Source organism: Podarcis filfolensis (assembly GCF_964270895.1).
Source record: "Podarcis filfolensis genome assembly, chromosome: 15".
Classification (NCBI taxonomy): domain Eukaryota; kingdom Metazoa; phylum Chordata; class Lepidosauria; order Squamata; family Lacertidae; genus Podarcis; species Podarcis filfolensis.
In genome coordinates this window covers 28,891,460-28,911,838 of record NC_139618.1, presented here as the reverse complement: position 1 = coordinate 28,911,838, position 20,379 = coordinate 28,891,460, and the positions used below count along the sequence as shown (strand labels likewise).

Here is a 20,379-nt window from a genome sequence, read left to right as displayed (position 1 = left end):
GCTCACCTTCCATAAACAGAAACAGACCACATTGGCATATCATAGCCCACATCTGATTCAGCTGCTCCCAGGAGATCCCAGGTATGCTCAGGTGTCTCATCCACCAAGCAAGTCACTGTCCCTGCATGTAAGGTAAAGGTAAAGGGATCCCTGACCATTAGGTCCAGTCGTGACCGTCTCTGGGGTTGCACGCTTATCTTGCTCTATAGGCTGAGGGAGCCGGCGTTTGTCCGCAGACAGCTTCCGGGTCATGTGGCCAGCATGACTAAGCTGCTTCTGGTGAACCAGAGCAGCGCACAGAAACACCATCTACCTTCCCGCCGGAGTGGTACGTATTTATCTACTTGCACTTTGACGTGCTTTCGTACTGCTAGGTTGGAAGGAGCAGGGACCAAGCAACGGGAGCTCACCCTGTCATGGGGATTCGAACCGCTGACCTTCTGATCGGCAAGTCCTAGGCTCTGTGGTCTAACCCACAGCACCACCCGCATCCCGTCCTTGCATGTAGGTGGCTACAAAATTCCTCCTATCCATACACATTCTCTCCAGGGCTTGGCTCCTTGGTCTTGGAGGGAACATAAGATTGCTTTGCAAGATCAGACCCAGGGTCTGACTAGTCCAGAGTCCTGAAAGATCACTCACAAGTGATTCATGAAGGTGATGGCTGCCCTCAGCTGTTTACCTCCAGAGTCTGAGGCTGTTAACAGCCATGGAGAGGCAGGGTTGGACCTAAGGCTCACGAGCCAAGGAGAAGCCCCTGTCTTGCCAGCAGCCAGGCCCTGCCAGATCCCTGCTGAAGCAACTGCCAGAGGCAGCCACAGGCCTCTTAGGAAGGGTTCACCAGTGCATTTCCCTCCTTCCCTGGGAGGACACTTGCAAGGCCCTGGGCCCACAGCCATCTGCTTTCCACGTTCAGACATGGTGCTTAGAGGCTTCTGATGCAGCTGGCCTGTCTGCTAGTGCCATCACTGTGAGTCTTCAGGAAGAAGAATAGCTCCAACTGGCCTTGGAAAGAGCCCAGGCTTCAGGTGGTTCCTCCAGCCCCTTTTCCAGAGGCCTTATTCTCCCTGCAGTTCCACTTTGGAGGGAATAGTGGGAACTTTTTATTTGTCCATAGGAACATAGGAAACTGCCTTACACTGAACTTTTGGCCCATCTAGCTCAGGATAGTTTCTCTGCACCAGCTCATAGCATCTCCTCCGCATTTCGGGCGGGGGATATTCCCAGACCTATTGGGAGATGCAGAGGACTGAAGCTGAGACCTTCAAAAGCAGGTGTTCTCCTGCTGAACTATGGTCTTCCCTCCAAGGGTGGGGGTCATTGGTGTACTCATAGCTCTTCACGCTAGTTCTTGCTCCTGCTGACGCACCTAAATTATTGCTCTCTCATACACTCCCTTGTTTTGGATTTGGCATGTCATTTCACAAGTTCTGAGGCCACGGTATCTAGGGAGGGGGCACAGTGGACTGCTTTGCCAAACATCATTTATGAGAGGGGGCTGTGTGTTGACTGGAGCTGTCTGGGCTGCATTGGAATCTGAAGATGGGCAAAGATGGCTGCATTTGCTGCTCTGCATTTTCCCCTGAATGCAGACACTATGGTGAATCACTCCAGACAACTGTGTGGCAAAGATGGAATGTTGATTCTAACTGGTACAGGCTAGTTTCCTTCCAGCCAGCACAGAAAATCCCCAGTGCAACCTGATCCCTTACTTACACATGGAGAAAGAAAAAGAAAGAGAGAGAGAGAGAGAGAGAGAGAAATCTATTTGCATTCCGGCTTCATAGAACAAAGGGAAGCACATACTAATCTGGACAGGGGGAGGTGGGGAGTGGAATCTCCAGGAGAAAACCCCCCACCAAACAGTCAGCATCCAACCCCATACTGGACTTAGCAAATACCTAAGACTGTGAAGACCTCTTTTCTATATCAGTAATTCTTGCTTCCCTTTGTCCTGTGCTCACCTATCTCACCTCCTCCTAAGAAGATGAACGCCTCATGTTGATAATTTTTAAAAGCCTGCTGTATGTTATAAAGGACAGTATTCAGTAGAATATGACAAGGCATGGCCCAAGAGGTGTCTTCATAGGAGAACGATTCAGGTACCTCAAGAAAGCAAGCCAAACCATGTGCTAGCTAAAGGGGGGGGGGGGAATAAAATCCTTCACAAGCCCAGATAGGTGGTACTGTATCTGTTGAATTCTAACATAAAGGGGGTGGGAGAGAGGTGAACCTTCTGTTGAGGCTGCCCTGAAGCTAACATATCTGGGGTGCAAAACATCACACTCACTGTGCTTTCTCTGCTGGTAGTAATCAGCCCCAAGTATCTGGGCACCTGATCCACACAGCCAAATGCTCACACCTGCTGCACCAGAATAAGGTTCCTGCCAGAGAGCACTATGGGAGAAAGCAGAGGTCAGAGTCAGACCAACTCACAAGGAGAGCCACCTCTTCCTTCAGAATTGCACATGGGTCTGGGAGCCCTGGGTTCAAACTCTATCCCTGTCACAGATTCACCTATGTATGACATAAGATCCTAAATGACCATGGGCTCTTTGGTGCCACATATTACTGTATTCCTTATGTAAACAGCAGCCTTAGGACTGGGGAGGGATGTTTAACCCTTTATTTCCTTGCCAGTGCAGGCAAAATATCGCTCCATCTGACTGCTCTTTGCATTTCATTCTAAGACTCTGTCCACCGGAACTTTATTTGAAATGCAAATAGCAGCTTTTGAAAAGAGGGAAGAGAGATTTTGTTGGGTCTCTGGCAGAGACAGAAAAAGTTAAGCTTCATAAAAAAAAGTAAGTAAACAATTTCCCCTCTGGACCTCCCACAGTCCTGAGGATGCCCAGTCTTTCCCACAGGTGCTACATCCACAACTCTAGTGTTGGCTCTTCATTCCAGCTCACCATCTTTAAAATGGTCTTAATTGTGACCTGCCTTAGAGGGTTGGTCAAATACAAGTTATAATCACCTGCAATAGGAGCTAAGTACTTCTGCTTCTGCCCTGCACATGTTCATACTTTCTGGAGTGGGGCAGGGGCTAGTGTGAAAGACCGGAAGTCTTAGGTAGCCTATGGAGTGGGGGAAGAGAATACTCTGGCTCTTGCCACCTGGAAGGGGTACGCCTTCATCCCTAGAATTGCCAAGATGTGTGCCGGGGCACCTTGAGGAGGGGGCTGGTCAGACAAGTTTCAGCAAGGCTGCTCCAGTTTGGTCAGCCTCTCCCCCCCCCCTTCCCGGGAAGCTGCACTGGGAAAGCAGAGGCATTCACTCACACCAAGCAGTCTTGAGGGGCAATCGGCTTCCTCTGGCTACCCATTCTTTGACTGTGCTGGTTTGGACACCAAACGAGCAGGCCTGTTTCTTTCATTTATTTTAGCTGGACCAACAGTGCAGGGGTGTAGAAACCTGCGTTTTGCCTTTAAGGCCTGGGTGGGGGAGGACAAGGGGCTTTGATGCTCTGGGTTCTAGTCCTTTTTTGCAGGACAAGGGCTAGTGAAGAGCAGCAGAGTTGAATGGTTAGATCAGGGTGGGGCTAGAAGGGGTGGCAATTCTGCCCACAGCTCTGCTCACCTGTTGGGAGGGACCTACTTCCAAGGCAGTCTTCTCCAGCCCAGGTTGCCCAGCCTCTCTGCATCCATCTTCACCTGCCATTCTGTCTCTATATCAGCTGGGATATCAGCTGCTTCCACCCTCTGGGAGCTCCCTTAATTTCCTGGAGCTTTTCCTGTAACTAGCACCAAAGCCATCTAAGCATCCCTGAGTTTGGAAGAGTTTCCTCTTGGAGGAAGAGGCTGGAGGGGTTGTTGCTTGTGCACACTTGGATAGAGTGCAGAGAACTGAAGCTCAGTGATGAAGCTCCTCCCAGACATCAGGAAGGAAAGGCAAATCATTGACTGTTTCAATAGATGGGATGCTGGCTTGGAAAGGCAGCCTCTGCCACAGGCTCACTTGGGAAGTCTGGGGCAAGCCACACCCTCCCCCAGCTTCTCAAATCTGTAGGATGTCAATGGGCATCAAGGACTGTATGTGTAAGAGAGAGAAAGGTGTACTCAAACACAGTACAAGATCACGAAGCACTTTGCAAATCACATGTGCAACAAATCATTATTAACGAAGAGAGGCTGCAGTGCTTTTCAAGGGAGAAAACCTATCCCAAAAGTGCATCTCCATGAGGGGGGAGGAGTTAGGAAGGAAAGTGAGGGCTGTATTCTTTTACAGGTTTGGCAATGCAGCAAGCCCCATGACCAGTAGGTCACCTGCTTCTGCACCACCTGCTTTCAGAATTGGGGAGCTGCACCCCACCTCTTGCCATAATAGCTTGATCACCTCCCCTCTCCACACCCTTAACCAGTTAACTTATGATTGCTGTTAACTGCAATGCACCTGTTGTGAAATGCTTGTGGTTCTCCCAACCACTACTTAGCAAAAGTGTTTCTCCTCCTCTAGGATTCCAGTCCTTGCAGAACTTAACAGGACCTACTGAGAGACAGCACTCCAGTAGAGCCAGTAAAGCAGTCATAAACTCAGATATATTCCCAGAGAATATATTACCCAGATCCCTAATCGTGCACAGTCCCTCCCTTCTGACTCGTCATCATGAGGCTCTCGGTTTGGGGTGCTTGATCTCCACGGAAAAACCTGGAGACTCCAGGCATGAGAGCCCTGATTTTGTGACTCCAGGCGATGGAGTCGAGTGTAAATGGAAGTTGCAGCCTACTGTTTTTGCAAATGGGGGTTTCCTATCGCGGCAGTGGGGGAAATGCAGGCGCCCCGAGGCCTCTGGGCAGCCACTGCTAGCGGCCTGGAGGCTCAGCCACACCTGCGACTGCTGGGTTAGGAGCGCAGAGGCCATGAAGCGCATGGGACAAACTTGGGGGTCTCCCTGCGAGCCTCGGTTGCAGAGCCCGCAGTCACGTGTCGAGGTAGATCAGCGGCTCCGCCCTCCCTCCTTCCCGGCCCGGGTTCTAAAGGTGCGAAGCGCGCCCTTCCTGGCCCCGCCCCGAAAAGGTTTCTGCCCCGCGGAGTTTGCAGTGTGGTTCTTATGGCGCTGCGCTTGCAAAGGCCGGCTTTTTGGGCCAGCCTCCATCTGTGCAGTGGCCTTTGGGACTGGAATATGAGGCAGGAGATGGGCTTGAGCACCATCTGCGACGAGCTGCCCCAAGGTGAGGCCGGCCTGAAGTTCTTCCTGGCCACTGTGCCCCTTTCCCTTCCCTGGGGGCGAAGGCATTCTGGGGGTAGAAGGAGGCTTGCGTGATCTGGGGGCGGAGAGGAAGGGGGGAGGAAGCCTCTTTGGGCATGTGCAGAGCGCCTCCCCCCAACCCCGTGGGAAAGGAATAGGTGTTAACCCGGAGGCGCCTCGCTGTCCAAGGAGAAGGTGCGCCGCGAGTCAGGCTTGCGCCCACCTGCCACACCGGCGGGATTTTTCTGGGGTTTGTCCTCGGCCCACCTGAAAGTGTTTGGGGGGCCTCCGCAGCAGGGCTCCGGGGATGTAGGGCAGGAGTGAGTGGGTCAAATGAAGAGCCCTCTCCCAGCCCTATACAGTACCAGCATCTCTTTGATGCTTTCTCGCGAGCGCCCGCCCCGTCGGGCAGCGACACCATCGGGGGTTTGCAGAAGAAACTCGGCTACTGGTGAGGAAGCGGGTGTCTGCGGGTGTGCGCAGCCGGCCCGCTTAATGTGTGCCCTCCTGCCGCCTAGCTCCCGCGGACATCACGAGCGCTTGTGGCCTGGTGTGGCCCTCGGAACAGCTGACGACGCGCAGCCTGACACGGGTCCTGCACCCTCCCGCCCCGGGTAAGCAAGAGGCCGCCGAGCTTCTGTTGAGGAGGGGCGGAATCGACCTTCCACCGGGAATTGCCTTCTCCAGCAACTAGCGGGTTGGGATGCCCACCAGCTGTGAGTGGCAGGGAGAGGCTTAAAGGGAAAGGGAGATCTTAGCAGCTCGGTAGTGGAGCACTTGATTTGCGCGCAGAAAACCCCAGTCCCCTTTGGCCTCTCCAAGACAAGGCTGGGAAAGGAGACTCTTGCCTTAAATCCTGGGGAGTTATTGCTGCCCGTCGGTGTTGTAGGCAATGCTGAGCTAGATGGATCAGTGGTCTGATTGACTCTGCCACCTTCGCCGCATCAAGCAGTTGGTCCCTTACCTTTCCCACCCTGACCAGGTCACTGTGATCCATACGACGGTCACCTCCAGGCTTGACTACTGTAATTCGCTCTCCGTGGGTCTGCCCTTGAAGCTGTCCCAGAAACTCCAGCGGGTGCAGAATGCTGCAGCGAGGCTCCTCACGGGATCTTTGCCATGGGAGCATATTCACCCAGTGCTTTTCCAGCTGCACTGGCTCCCGTTGGAGTACAGAGTCAGATTTAAGGTGCTGGTTTTGACCTTTAAAGCCCTTCATGGCCTAGGACCCTCGTACCTACGGGACCGCCTCTCCATGGAGAGCCTCAAGGTCCATAAATAGCAACACCCTAGTGGTCCCGGGCCCTAAGGAAGTTAGATTAGCTTCAACCAGAGCCAGGGCCTTTTCAACACTGGCTCCGGCCTGGTGGGACGCTCTGTCTCATGAGACCAGGGCCCTGCAGGATCTGATTTCTTTCCGCAGGGCCTGTAAGACAGAGTTGTTCCGCCTGGCCTTTGGCTTAGAGCCAATTTGATTCCCTCCCCCTCTTTCTTTTTCCTTTTTCCTTTCTCCTCCTGTGATGAGGCTGCATTTTAATATTTTAATGTTTCAATATTTTAATGTTGTATTTTAATCTTGTTTTTAAGTTGTATTCCTTCAACTTGTTTTTATTATTGCTTGTTAGCCGCCCTGAGCCCGGCCTTGGCTGGGGAGGTTGGGGTATAAATAAAAAGTATTATTATTATTATTATTATTATTATTATTATTATTATTCTACTTCTGATGTTCCTAGGCTTGTTGTGGAATGTGGGATTGCATGCGGCAGCAGGAACCCAGCTGAGGCCCTTTGTTTTCTCTCCCTGCAGAATCTGACCCACAGCCCCACCCGTGGATGTGGGTGAACCCAAACCTGGCCTGCAGCATCCCTGGGCATGCCTCAGTGGTGGCGCCACTGCCTTCATCTTGTCCTGCCGCTAGAGAGGTCTGTGGAGACCGGGCCAGCAATTCAATGGCAAGAAGTTTACGTATCTTCTAGACTGTTTTGATATGAGCTATTGCATGGCTCTAATCTGGACTGGCCCTCCTGATTTCAATGGGAGCCAGCAGCCTATGTGTCCGTTCTGTTTTTAATTAGTTAATTAAAATGTTTGAATTAATTAGTTAATTAAAATGTTTGAAATGGGTGGTCAGAGCTAATCCTTTCTGCAGGGTTTCCCAAACTTGGGTCTCCAATTGCTTTTGGACTACCACTCCCATCATTCCTAGCTAGCAGTACCAGTGGTCAGGGATGATGGGAATTGTAGTCCAAAAACAGCTGGTGACTTGAGTTTGGTAAACCCTTGTTTGGAGAGCCAGGCTACCCATATGGGGCTGGTGATTGTCATGTGTGGGGCAGCTGTGGGGCAAGCCACCTATCTGGTGGTGCCATTTTTTTTTCCTGGCCATGGCTCAATCTGCTGGCCAGCAAATAAAGGAGAAATATTACCAGGTGTCCCTGCTTCCTTCCCACAATCTTATGGTTCCAGGTCCCCAAGGAAGAGGATACCTCCCAGCTTTCTCAGAAGACGAGGGGCACTCGTCGGTCTACCTGGGCACCCTGGAAAGCAAAGGTCCTCCGATCCCATGCTAAGAAACTGAAGAGGACCCTGGGAGACTGGCCCCGCCCACCTCTTAATTACTGCATCCTCATCAGCCTTGCCCTGAGCAGCAGTGTGAGCAGCAGTCTGACAGTGCAGGAGATCTACCAGTTCATAAGGTACCGGCCCCTGAGCCCTGGGGTGGGCAGGTGTGGGCCAGGAGAGGCAGATGATGGGTGAAGATGAAGTTCAGTGATTAAAATGGGAACTTCTGACTTTGCCTTCCTCTCCTGGCTTGGCTTGGCTTTGATGCTGCTCTCAAGTTGGTGTTGAAAGCTGCATGTTCTGGCCGGAGTCTCCTTTGACTGTGGGCAGCATAACTGGGTGCTAGAAAGCAGTCTGTAATTTCCTCTTTCCCCCGGGGCCCTCCCTACACAGTCCATGGGGTACAAGCATCCCTGGGGACGGAAAAGAACGTTACGCTGCAATGCTATTGGTGGTTCATCTGCTGCCTACGTGGGGCCGCCTGCCCTGCTCTAGCCACTCTGCTGACCTCCCTCCTTGCCAGGAAGCACTTCCCCTTCTTCCGCACAGCTCCAGAAGGCTGGAAGAACACCATCCGGCACAACCTGTGCTTCAGCAGCAGCTTTGAAAAGACGGCCGCCTTCGTGTGCCTTGATGGGAACCGCAAGTCCCGCATGTGGAAGTTGACCACAGAGGGATGGCGCAAGTTTCGGGCGGAAACGCAAGAGCTGCCAGAGGACTTGGTGAGGCTGATGCGTCAGAGCATGGACAAGCCAGGTAGGAGGAAGATGGTGTGCAACAGGAGAGGAGGGCGAGCATGGCCAGGAGGGAAGGAGATGGGACCCTGGACAGCTTGAAATAGAGGAGGGATCTGGCAAGCAGTTCCACTTTTGGCAAACCTAACTTTTCTGTTGGGACGCGGGTGGTGCTGTGGGTTAAACCACAGAGCCTAGGACTTGCTGATCAGAAGGTCGGCGGTTCTAATCCCCGTGACGGGGTGAGCTCCCGTTGCTCGGTCGCTGCTCCTGCCAACCTAGCAGTTCGAAAGCACGTCGGAGTGCAAGTAGATAAACAAGCGGGAAGGTTCCAGCGGGAAGGTAAATGGCGTTTCCATGCGCTGCTCTGGTTCGCCAGAAGCGGCTTAGTCATGCTGGCCACATGACCTTAGTCATGACCTGGCCACATGAAGCTGTACGCCGGCTCCCTTGGCCAATAAAGTGAGATGAGCGCCGCAACCCCAGAGTCGGTCACGACTGGACCTAATGGTCAGGGGTCCCTTTACCTTTACCTTTTCTGTTGGCTTCCTGAGCATGGAAGATAACTTGATAAACCAATGGGGCCACCAGCCCTGACAGCTTGTATTTGCTTCCCTCTTTCCCCAGAACTGATGAGGTCTCTCTTTGGCCTCGGATCCTCACTAAACCTGGACGGCATGGAGGAAACCCCACTGCAGTAGAGTGTGCATTCTCCAGTACGTATAAAAGACTCTGCTACTTGTTGAAAGGAACAGCTGTTCTGAGAGAGCCCGGCTTGTGGCTTCCTTCCTTCTGAAGATACTCAGTGGGGTGGAAGAAACCCCAAATTTGCAGATGGAGAGGCAGCTTCCTATGAGAGTAGACCCCTTAAAAAAAAAAAACAAAAAAAACAACAACCCCACACCTGTACAGTGTTTTTCACTTGCAACAGGGGAGGTGCCGTGTTTTGTGATGGGAGTAGACTGTTGAAAGGCACTGTGGAAGAGAATGCATAAACCTGAGTGCTTGAACTTTATTTATTTATTTATTTATTTATTCGTTATTGAAAATGTGGAGAAAAAGTATGGTAATAAACAGTTAAAAGTGTGCACAAAATGGTCATTGTGTGTGTTCTCTTTGCCTCTGTGCATAGGAGCCAACTTCTAGGGGCCGAGATCCCTTTGGCGCCCCCCCCCACCTAAAATATCTGCGCTCCTCCCCCCCAGTTGATGGGCATTGCCATTCAAATGGAGTGTGGGTACTGTGTCATGTAATCGATTATGCGGGGTGGGACTTACCTGCCCTGCAATATTTTTTTCAAGTTGGCACCCCTGCCTTTATGGAAAACGCTTGAAGTGGAAAATAGTTTCTGCTTGCCCTCTGACTGTTTAGAATTGCAGGTAGCTCACTGCGGTGACAGGAAAATAGTGGTGAGAGGAATTCAATGCCTGGCTTTAGGCAGGAGCATCTGCACTGATTTATCCAGGGCGCAGGGCGACCAAGTATGCAAAACAAAACCCATAAACAGATCTGACTAGCTGCCGTGAATAAGCATGTCAGAAATGTGGGCCTGAGTGGTGGCCAAGCCTAGAACAACCTGGCCTCTGAGAAGCTTGCATTCCGGATCAGGTTCTCTGTTTGCTTCTCAATGGGTAAAGCTGCTCTCCACCTACAGGCAGAGCTGGTATTCAGACAACATATTCTACCTGTTACTGAAAGACTCCTTTGTTTCCCTGGCACCCTTCACCTTGTTTTATTGCACGGTTACTACATCCATCTTCACAGTCCACCCCAATCATCCTAATATGTCAGGCCAAGCCCACTAGGCCACTTCATGGACTCCATACAGTACTCCAACTTCCTCTACTCTTCAGAAAAATGTGTAAAGTGATATGTTATTCAGCACACATGTATCTCTGGCACAGCTTCAGCTCCTGCAAGACTGCTCTAATAATTGTGTGGACGATAATAATTGTGAACTATCTGCAAGTGCAAAGAAATTTTTAAAATAAAAGTTGGCACAATCACTATTCCACCAGATTAAACCGGAAGAAATGGCTTCAAAGCAGATTTAAGAAATAAAACTCCTGTTCTGAGGACAAGCCAGGGCTGTCGCCTTCATTCAGGCCAAGAAGGGGGCTTGCTAAGCAACGAGATGGCAGGGGGATGTGCATCTCGCAGCTGTGACGGAATCATAGAACTGTGCAGAGTTGGAAGGGACCCAGGGGCCATCTAGTCCAACCCGCTGCAATGAAGGAACCCTGAACGTGACTTTGCCTCCTTCAGCTCGCGCGGGATTCAGGGCGAGGAGCAGAAACGAGAGGGCATCTGAGCACGTGCTGGATGATCCTCACGCCTGAGCAAGGAGCAGCGCGCACCTTCCCGGGGCTTCTGCATCCCGCAACGTGCTGCGCGACGCCTTTTCCTCGCGGGCGGGGGATGAGCGCGCAGCAGCAGATTGCCGTGCGTGGGCGGGAATGACGTAATCTTGCAGTTCTGGGGACGGCCGCCAGATGTCGCCCTCGCCGCGAGACCCGCCTCCTTGGCCGGCCGCTTCCGGGATTTGCAAAATGGAGGACGGGGGCGGCGGCGTTGATGGCGATCGGGGCGAGGGGCCTGGCGCCGTTCCCATGGCGACGACGCTGTTCCGCTGCCCGCTCTGCCGGTGCAGCGCTTTCGCCGGTCGGCGCAGCCACCTCTACAGCGCGGGGCACCAGAGGCGGCTTCGCGGGGCGCTCGCCCGCCTGAAGGAGAAAGTACGGCCCCGGAGCCCCAGGGGTGGGGGCGGAGGGTCGGGTGAAGTGTCCGAAGGCAGCCGGGCCGAGTTTCGTGCAAGGCTGCACCCTTCGCATTTCTGCCTGCCCGGCTGCGGGTGGCTTGTCCAAGGAGGAGCAAAGGGTGGGCGGCTGGGGGCTGGTTCTGCAGCCGGTCCGAAAGGGCGTCAGCTGCTCTCCGGAGAGATTTCACAGGGTCATAGAGCTGGAAGGGAACACCAGGGTCATCTAGTCCAACCCCAAGGGGGGGCACAAAAATGATTGAAAGTACTCAATTAATTGAGGTTCTGCCACCCCCCAGCAGATGCCTCAACTTTGGCTGATCTCCTAACAAAAGTTCAAAAATTTTGGCTCCCCCACTTTAACAAAAATCCTGGCTACGCCCATGTCCAACCCCCTGCAATGCAGGAATGTTTTTGCCCAACATGGGGCTTGAACCCCAGATCCTGAGATTCAGAGGCTTATGCTCTTCCAACTGAGCTACCCTTCACGCAAGTATTTTTTATCTTCTTCTCACTTTTGCTTCTCTTTTACATTTTGCTCAGGTGGCTGCAGCGCGGAAGATGCTCAAGCGGGCCTCGGTGGTGCCTTTTGACCCTGGGGAGCACGAGCGGCAATTCTGGTGCATTTGCTGCAGGCAGGAGGTGAAGTTGCACCTGAGCCAGGGGTCCTTGGCTGTGCTGCATGGTGGCCTCCTCCAGCACATGGCCAGGTAAGCTTGGAGAAGAGTCTCCACTCAGGCAGGCCACCTCTTGCCTGGAGCATGAGGTGGGGGTGTCTGGAATATGAATAGCCTTGTTTGGCCTCCTTATGTACATTTTGCTTTTATTTGCTTTACTACTAATCGTAACACAGTTATTTTTGAAGGAGAAAGGTGCACAAGCAATTTTCATAGCCAATCAATTATATACTGGATTGTATCAGTAACCCAGTTTGCAGTCTGAAATGTGGGAATCATAGTAAGTTGGTGGCAGTTTTCAGCAGTGAAAGCAAAACTGGCTGTTTTCAGAGTCACCTTGTTTATACTATTTGCAAGTACATTCCAGTTTTCGTCCAATTAATGAAACAGTGGAGCATATTTTTGTCACACACATACCCCAAACAACTCCTCTGCTGGCCTCTTCTTTGGTAATTAGGCTCCTGGGAGTGAGTAAAAAACTGACATAGTTCTAAATGTGGATATGACTTTGAGTGGAATCAAATTTGATTTTTCCATGCTTGTAATGAGGCCCTTTTTGTGAGTGTCCGTGCCCGCCCTTGGCTTCTGATACAGACATCTTTCACAGCACACAGAATTGCTTAAGTTGTTTTCCTCTGAGATTATCCTCAGAACTGGATAAGAACTGTAGCCTGGGCAGTCCTGTTAAAAGTTTGTGCCTTTCTCACTCTTAAGGTGTTTTGGTCTTTTATTCCTTTTCAAGCGTTGAACATAAGAAAGCAGTCTATGCATTCTGGTGGGAGAACAAAGCAGATCCTAGCCTGAAGTCTCGCTTCTTGGTTTCCTCTGAGGATTATGAGCTGTGAGTAGACGCTTTGCCAGTTAGTTTATGTCGCATTTTGTTTGCTAGATTAGCTATTCCACCTCTTTGACACAGAAGGAAGTTGCTTTATGCCAAGTCAGACCATTCATCCATCTTGTTCCACGTGGGAATGATCATTAGTGGGCAATCTGCAGCCATAGAGACACCCTTGGCCTAATTTCAACAGCCTTCATCAAATACTAAGTCCATATCGCTGGCAGAAATCATCTCTGTCTCTTTGCTGATTAGCTTCTGGTCAGGTATCTCCACATGCCGCCAGCATATGGCCTCTGTCAGTTATCCCCAAGAGGGAATGTAGCCCCTTGGCCAAAGGAGAAGAATTTATTAGAGGGCCTGATGGTGGGACAGGGTTAGATGTTGACCGTACCTGGTCGTTTCAGGGCTTTGATACTGTTCCTCCTACAGTGCTGGGGCTCCCAAAGTAATTACTCATTCAGGCTTGAATAATTTTTCTGTAAAATCGTTGTAGATTTTCTTGTTGTTGCACCACCTGTCTTCTGTGATAGAGGCAGCAAAAGGCCACTGCCTCGGTTCACGTTGTTGCTCTACAAACTGATATAACTTTTGAATCTGTTTCAGCTTCAAGGAATCACTCTCCAAAGCTCTGGAAGCTTATGAGGAAAAAGAAGATGAGCTCATTCAAGAGGTGAGGACAATAATGTGTTTGCATGTGTGATGTAGGAATTTGGGTTTCTCCTCTGCTTCAGGTTCTCATTGTGTCTTCTGCCTACCCCAATTCTAGGTGGCTGCTCACATCAGGGAGGTGGAGCAGAGACAGCAAGAAGTAGTGCAGGCTGCCTTAGAGGTTTGTGTGCCCAGGATGCACATGGGCAGTATCCACCATTACGTTCACAACTGTTTCTGTGCCCCTTGCCTTTCTCTCTAGTTGTGCTGTTGCCCTGAAACATGTGATTTCTCTTTCAACCACTAGGGAAGGTGGTGAATGTCCCCAGCAGTGACTATACAAGCAGCACATCTCATCTCTCATGTCCAGTTTAGATTTCATTTGTATGGCCTTCCTTTCCTAACCCCCTTTGTTAGCACAGAGCAGAAACGCCTGGCTGTTGTTCATGGTCTGGGGCACCCCCACCTCTCGAATGCCCTTTCTGTGACTCCCCCCCCAATGCAAAGTCCTTTACCGGCCACTATTTGCTCTATTGACAATAAAGCATTAAAATATTCCACCTAATTAGCTTCCTTTCCTTGATATGTCCACACCTTAAGTGTTGGTTAGAGGGCATCTGTGGCCAAAGCTTATTTGCAGACCCCCATTTCCCTCCAGTGCAAGAGCATTTCTTTGCCATTATCTCTTGATGGGCATTGGTCCACCTTATTAGTAGTGATTTCATTCCAAGGTTGTCCTACAGAGCGGACTTTACTATGGTATCTTGAAACAAGTGTTTTTTCCTGAATCAAACTCAGCAACAGGCAGAGACAGAGCTGTGCAATGGAGCTGCCACCGCCAATCCTTTTACAGGAAACCCAAGGTAAGAGTTGTTTAGTCATGGTTATCAGTGGTGTTTGCTTTAGAGGCCTTAATGACTCCATTCACCAAGGGCCCTTTCTGCCCTTTGTAATATGGCCTTTTCAACCCCCGTGTACCAAAATGTGTCCATATACTTTCTGCTTTACTCGAGACATTCTCCTGTGTTGTAGTGACTCTGCTTTTGCCACGGAACAACAAGAGCAGCCTGGGCCAAGCAGAAACGTGGCATTTCTTGAAGGACACCCTCGATCTGCATACAGAACTGTGCCAGAGTCAGAGTGGCAGGAAGCAGGACAGTCTTTAACTTTTATTGGCCATCAGGTAGGCAGATGGGAGCCCACTTCATCTCTTCACAATGACCCATTTGTCCTCGAAAGCCTTTTAGTCTGGGGTTCTGGATGAATATAGCTAACTAGGGTATGATTACACTTTATTCTCATGGTGGGACGGATTTTATTGTTAAATGGTTGGGTAATACTGAGAGAGTTTAAAAAAAATTATTGTAGTCTACCTGGTTGAAGAGTTTCTTCAGGAAGCAGAATATAAGTATCTTGAATAAAAAAAAAATCCACTGCAGGTGCCTTGTACTGCCATGAATGGCTTGACTTGAGTGGTAGAGCTCCTACACCAGTGGCAGACCAGCGAACAGTCTGGTGGTCCCTTACCTTTATTGCACATAATAGGATATGCCTCATTCCCAGCTCGATACAAGATTTGGCTGGCACCTTCATTATACACCTTTAGGCAACGGTCAAAAATGTTCTTCAGCCAGGCCTTTGGCTGATTATTATCCTATTCCCTTTGTGGGAGAGGGGTTTGTTGGTTTGTTTTTTGTTTTTATCCTGCATTTTGTGTTTTTATCTTGTATTTTTATGTTGTGAACCACCGAGATCTATGGATGTAGGGTGGTATACAAATTTAATAAATTTGTGAACATGGGGAATCGGAATCGGGAGTTACATTACCTTTAAAAGCTGCACTGTATAATTAAATGCAACTCTTGCTCCTTCTTTGCAGCAATGGCAGCTGCCTCTTTACATACTTCCTCTTCTCTAAATCATTTCTACCTTGGTTTTCCCTTTGCTTTTTTGAACACAGGAACCAGCAGAGCATGGCAACATTTACACAGGTATGCTAGCAAAGATTTTATCACCCCTTTCTGAAATATGATTTTGACCTGTCTTATGATGAGGTTTAATAAACTCTGGTCTTACATGAGAAAGATCCTAACTGTGGTTGCAACTAGAGAATGCCCCAAAACACACAGATTCTTAAGAATAGCCACGTTAACAGAAACATAGAAAGTTGCCTTACGCAGACCACTTGTCCATCTAGCCCAACATAGTTGACACTGTGACTAACAGTGGCTCTCTGAGGTTCCAGAATCTTGCCCAGCCCTACCTGTAGACACCAGGGTTTGCACCTTGTACCTTTTGCATGTAAAGCATGTGCTCTGCCGTGGAGCTTTCAACCCTTGTTCAGAAAGGTAAAAAATATTAGACACCTTATTGCATTATCTGGAAAGATAATGGCCCCAGAGATGGGGAGGCTGCCATTTGACACAGAGGTAAGAAGAATGGGGCTGCTTTAACTTGTCATCCATCCATACTATAGGAGCCAAACCCCCTTGGCTGATGGAGGAGGAAGGGGAAAGCACACCACAGATTGGACCTTCTTACGAAGAATTTCTCAAGGAAAGTGAGTATGCAGAAATTTGGCCCTGTAGTCGGGACTCTTTATTATGACACCAGCTCACTTGCTGGTGCCTAGTGAGACTAGGACTCCAATTGAGCCTTGAAAACGGTTTCTTTCCCCACCCTCCTTTCTTTAAAGAGGAGAAACAGAAGCTGAAGAAGCTGAAGAAGCTCCCACCTAATCGTGTTGGTGCCAACTTCGATCACACCTCTCAGACAGGAGAAGGGTGGCTCCCCTCCTTTGGGCGGGTTTGGAACCATGGCAGGAGATGGCAGTCCAGGTAAGCCTCTGTGCACACATTTGCTTCCTTTATAATGTATTTGTATTTAACAGTGGACAATACAGCAGCTTTTACAGGGTAGGCTCTGTAGCTGGCTCTCTAGCACCTTGGGCTTTTATAAAGAAAACCAGATGTGGTGGATCTTTGGTTGAATCCTACCAGGCACTTATTCCCAAACGTTTAGCACATACTAGTTGAGTCTTCGACTCCAGCATTTTGAACATACACTGGCTTTGTAAAATTAACGCTTTCTTGTTGGCCACAGAAATTTTAGTTTTATCTTGAAGTAGAGTACTTGTTACTGAAGTTATCTGTCCTGGTATATTATTATTATTATTATTTTAACTGACCTGTGTCACTTCCCTTCACTTTCATTAATTGACAAAATGGCAAGAAGTGCCTTTTATTAGCTATGGCTATTTCTAAATATAGCCTGCCCAGTGCTGCATGCTCAGATAACCTGGAGTCTTGATTACTATAATCTGTTTCCATAGAACTACCTTTGAATGGTGGTCCAGAAAATTTAGCTTGTTTTTTTCTGGACCTATACAGCACCTATTCTGCAAGATCTGCACAAGCTGCCAATACGTTACTGGGCCCAATTTAAGGTTTCATTATTGATATGTAGAGCCTTCAGTCCCTGATGGTGTACATTTCTCTTTATCACCTGCCCTGAGATCAGGGTAGAGGACTTCTTGCTGAACAGTGATAGCGCCTTCCCTGTATCCTATTAGAATTCCCCCCTTTGCAAATGTCAATTGCCTCTACTGTGTCTTTCAAGGTCAGGTCAAAACACACCTGCTTATCCAGGCCTTTGGTGAATTTGATTTAAATATATGGTATGGGAGTTTATTCTCCCCCTGCCCCCCCAATTAAAATGCTAATGGGCAATACACTCATTTGTAAGGGAATGAACAGGGTGGCTCTGCAACTGATGTGGTGGCTGGTTCATTCTTTTAAGCTTCTTTTATTAACCATACTTTTTCTAGACATCAGTTCAAATCTGAAGCACAGAAACATAATGGCCCTAAAAGGAAATGGCAAAAAACTGACTGAAGGGAAGAAAGGCCTGATTCAATTACAGAAGGTTGTGCAGCCTGAGAAGAGGCCAGATGAAGACTTTTCTTTTTGAACATTCTGTATGTCAGCAAGTATCATGTGGTTATTCTGTAGTAAAGTATCATTAAATATGTGTTTTAAAATTCCACTCATCTCAACTCATCTATCTTAAACAGAGAGCTTCTCTAAGACAGTTATTGTAAAAGTTGGGAACATGTTCTTATCCTTGGCTGTTCTAAGGGCTTACTTGTCTCCTGTATTTATTTATTTTTAATTAAAAGACACTAGCTCACTTTGTGCAACATGCCACATTTACCCCAAAGGGCTAAGCATTCCACATTCTGTTTGCACAGTACCCAGTAGGAATATGGTATAATGCAGGCCTGCTCCAATGCCAGGTCTCCCATTTCCTACAAGCAGAGGATTCACTTCAGTAGCTCTCAGCTCCTTGACACCTTGCTGGACTGAACACCCCCTACACTGCACAATGTCCTGGCTGCTTGAGTGGGTGGTTAAGCACCACCTCTTCATCAGAACCCTCCTGCATCAAGGCCTTTAAATCTGGACAGCTGGGAGTCCTTTATCCCTCCACTAGGATCTAATAATCTATGCTGTTATAAGGAGACCAGAAGCCTGTTTATAAGTAGCTCCCATGATAGCCTCATTGGCACAGTAAGAACAAAGACTGGGTGATATTATCTGCATGTTTTATGTCATGGGCCCGGGGCATAATTTTTTAAGTACATAGCCATGCACTTGCCGGTCAGCCTGGTATGAAAGTGAATAAAGGCTTTTCAATGACTGATTGTCTATGGTCCCTGACTATTAGAAACAAAGCTGTACTTCACTGAGCAGAAAACCACAAAAAACTTCAGGAGTTGAAATTATTTTATTTTAGTCATTTACAGAGTCTTAAAAAACCTCCCAAGAACCTGCAAAACAAACAGATAAATTAATTAGAACCATTTGCCTGTTAAATAACTGCCATGATAGAATTCCACCAAGCCATACCGCCGGCACTGAGAAGCAGCTCACCTTTTATGCGTCCTCCCCAGCAGCTGGTGCATCACCCCCCTTGGTGTTTCGGGTGTAGATGACCTGGGCTCTGTGCTTGGACACCAGTTTGATTAGGCCTGGCACAACGACAGGACAGTTCAGTTCAATATGAAGAACAGCAGAGCTTTTAAAAGCAACATACCAACCAACTTCCTATACGTACAAAAATAAATCTGTGGAGCTATAACTTGTTCATTACAGTGCTCACAATTAAGGTAGAGGCTTTTGTAATAAATACCAGTGTTGTACTCCTAGGGATATTCTGTATTCATGCATGCAGCACTGACAACAGTTGCCAGCTACCAGCCAGTTAGCACCCTACTCTGCCATTGCCAATCAAATGAGAGACAGACTCCAACAAACATTCATGAGATAAGTAGGGCTGCTATCAAGTGACCCCCAAACACCTTAATTTAAGCTAAGGGTAGCCAATGATAAGTGATGATGGGAGCTGTAGTCTAATAAACATCCAGAGAACGCCATGTCGGCTACCTTTGGTTTAAGTAGCCACAGATAGCCCTTTCCATTGAGGCACTGAATTTTGCTATGTTGTTACCTTTGCTGAGAAGCTCCTGGAGCGCGGCTCTAGCCAAGGAGCCTCGAATCTTCAGCCTTTCAGAGACCACAGCAGGTGTGATGAGTTTGTAGTTTGGTACCTCCTTGCACAGCTTGTCGTAAGTAGCTTTGTCAAACAGAACAAGGTTGTTCAACTTGTCTCTTACTTTCCCTTTGGACCACTTCTGCTCAAGAAAGAAAGGGGGGGAGTAGTTAAAGCCTTAAAAGCCCAGATGACACAGATTTACTCAAGAGTAAAGGTGCTGAGGACTTCACACGGGTAAGGTTTTAAGGATGTGCATACACCAGTCTGCCAACCTGGTGTCCTCCAGATACTTTGGCCCTTCATCTCCAGTTAGCTGCAGCTTATGGGCTTGTGGTCCAAAATGCTGGAGAGCACCAACTGTATTATATTTCTATATCCCATCCTTCCCCAAAGGGGCTGAAGGTGTTGTATATGGTTCTGTCTCCTTCCTATTTTCCCACACATCAAGGTAGGAATTTGAATCCAAGTCCTCGTCACCACAATGTCCCATGAGTCCACCATCAAATCTTAAGGTAGGCAAACACTGCTATACACAATTCCACAGGTTCCTTTCCCATCTGCAAGTGCTCCTATCTGCCAACACAGAAGCAGACTACCCTTTGGAAAGCGATACAGAAAAAATTTCAGCACCATTTTGAACAAAGTTTATGTAGCCATCTCTATATGCCTATACAACATTGCTTCACAGAGACTACTTCCACCACTATAACTTCTCGCACTTGCATATACCTTGAAAGAGGAGACGATATACCACTTCAGGCTGCGGTGCTTGAAGATACCGACGGCTCTCCGGCACATCGGGCAGTAAGGAAAACCTCGTTATTTATTGAAAAAGCCCGCGAGGCCATTCAAAAGCACGGCCCTTCGCCCGCCCCCCGATGTGGTGCAGACCACTCCGCAAGGCGGGCCCGGCCCAGTCCTCCACGTGCCTTTTCGGAGCACGCGGCACTTTAGTGCCAAGGAGGGGGGGGGGCTCCTCCGTGCACGCGCCTCTGGAGAAGAGCACGGCGGCTCCGCGCCGCTCCCGCTCTGACGACCCTCCCAGGCCCACCTTCTTCTTGGCTTTTCCGCCGGACTTGTTGACGGGGTCCTTGTCCTTCTTGGCCGACTTGCCCGCGTCCTTCTTCTTCTTATCGTCCTTTGGCGGCTGCGGGGAGAAAAAGGGAGAGGAAAGCGATGAGGAGAAGGACAACCGCAGCAGGGAGCGAGGGACAGAGAGCGAGTAGCGGCCTAGTCACCCCCACCCCGCATTTCGGGGCCTACCATGGTGTAGTCGGAGCGGCTACGGTCGCTGCTTCTCCCTCAGCGATTTCCGGCCAGAAAGGAAGGCGCCTGTGTGGGCAGGCCGGGAAACCCCGTAGCCGAGGGTCCCTTCCGGGGCGGCACCGGAAGAGATGCTCAGGCAAGGGAGCTGGGCGGGAGCG

The 20,379-nt window shown here is 49.4% G+C and overlaps 3 protein-coding genes across 4 annotated transcripts; 2 read left to right on the top strand and 1 right to left on the bottom strand.

Annotated features, from left to right (window-relative positions):
- The first annotated feature begins 4,992 nt into the window (after nt 1-4,992).
- Nucleotides 4,993-9,434, top strand: FOXR1 (forkhead box R1). Its single transcript, XM_083589291.1, has 7 exons — nt 4,993-5,171; nt 5,707-5,802; nt 6,995-7,140; nt 7,479-7,531; nt 7,618-7,884; nt 8,274-8,506; nt 9,112-9,434. Exons 1-7 carry the CDS (start codon nt 5,051-5,053, stop codon nt 9,183-9,185), a joined length of 990 nt encoding a protein of 329 aa, XP_083445417.1. The 5' UTR covers nt 4,993-5,050; the 3' UTR covers nt 9,186-9,434.
- A 1,527-nt stretch (nt 9,435-10,961) lies between these two features.
- Nucleotides 10,962-17,438, top strand: CENATAC (centrosomal AT-AC splicing factor). Of its 2 annotated transcripts, XM_083588919.1 has the most exons (11): nt 10,962-11,219; nt 11,783-11,949; nt 12,659-12,757; nt 13,358-13,424; nt 13,521-13,583; nt 14,201-14,265; nt 14,435-14,585; nt 15,363-15,393; nt 15,879-15,962; nt 16,098-16,239; nt 17,229-17,438. In XM_083588919.1, the coding sequence occupies exons 1-11, from the start codon at nt 10,977-10,979 to the stop codon at nt 17,293-17,295; spliced, it is 1,179 nt and encodes a 392-aa protein (XP_083445045.1). In that variant the 5' UTR covers nt 10,962-10,976; the 3' UTR covers nt 17,296-17,438. The 2 variants fall into 2 exon arrangements, with proteins under 2 accessions (XP_083445045.1, XP_083445046.1); XM_083588920.1 differs by lacking the exon at nt 13,521-13,583.
- Nucleotides 17,439-18,168: 730 nt separating this feature from the next.
- On the bottom strand, nt 18,169-20,356 carry RPS25 (ribosomal protein S25). Its single transcript, XM_083589205.1, has 5 exons — nt 20,219-20,356; nt 20,007-20,102; nt 18,911-19,094; nt 18,334-18,431; nt 18,169-18,230 (listed from the first exon to the last, which is right to left on the bottom strand). The coding sequence occupies exons 1-4, from the start codon at nt 20,219-20,221 to the stop codon at nt 18,337-18,339; spliced, it is 378 nt and encodes a 125-aa protein (XP_083445331.1). The 5' UTR covers nt 20,222-20,356; the 3' UTR covers nt 18,169-18,230; nt 18,334-18,336.
- Nucleotides 20,357-20,379: the final 23 nt, after the last annotated feature.

Excerpts from the sequence above, each read along its gene's own strand:
- FOXR1 (XM_083589291.1), top strand. The coding sequence starts at position 5,051 with ATGGCGCTGCGCTTGCAAAGGCCGGCTTTTTGGGCCAGCCTCCATCTG. Across the intron at positions 5,803-6,994 it reads CCTGCACCCTCCCGCCCCGG|AATCTGACCCACAGCCCCAC; the intron begins GTAAGCAAGAGG and ends CTCTCCCTGCAG. Across the intron at positions 8,507-9,111 it reads TCAGAGCATGGACAAGCCAG|AACTGATGAGGTCTCTCTTT; the intron begins GTAGGAGGAAGA and ends CTCTTTCCCCAG.
- CENATAC (XM_083588919.1), top strand. The coding sequence starts at position 10,977 with ATGTCGCCCTCGCCGCGAGACCCGCCTCCTTGGCCGGCCGCTTCCGGG. Across the intron at positions 11,950-12,658 it reads CTCCTCCAGCACATGGCCAG|CGTTGAACATAAGAAAGCAG; the intron begins GTAAGCTTGGAG and ends TTCCTTTTCAAG. Across the intron at positions 13,584-14,200 it reads TAGTGCAGGCTGCCTTAGAG|CAACAGGCAGAGACAGAGCT; the intron begins GTTTGTGTGCCC and ends AATCAAACTCAG.
- RPS25 (XM_083589205.1), bottom strand. Across the intron at positions 19,095-20,006 it reads GCGGAAAAGCCAAGAAGAAG|AAGTGGTCCAAAGGGAAAGT; the intron begins GTGGGCCTGGGA and ends TTTCTTGAGCAG. Across the intron at positions 18,432-18,910 it reads CCAGGAGCTTCTCAGCAAAG|GCCTAATCAAACTGGTGTCC; the intron begins GTAACAACATAG and ends TCGTTGTGCCAG.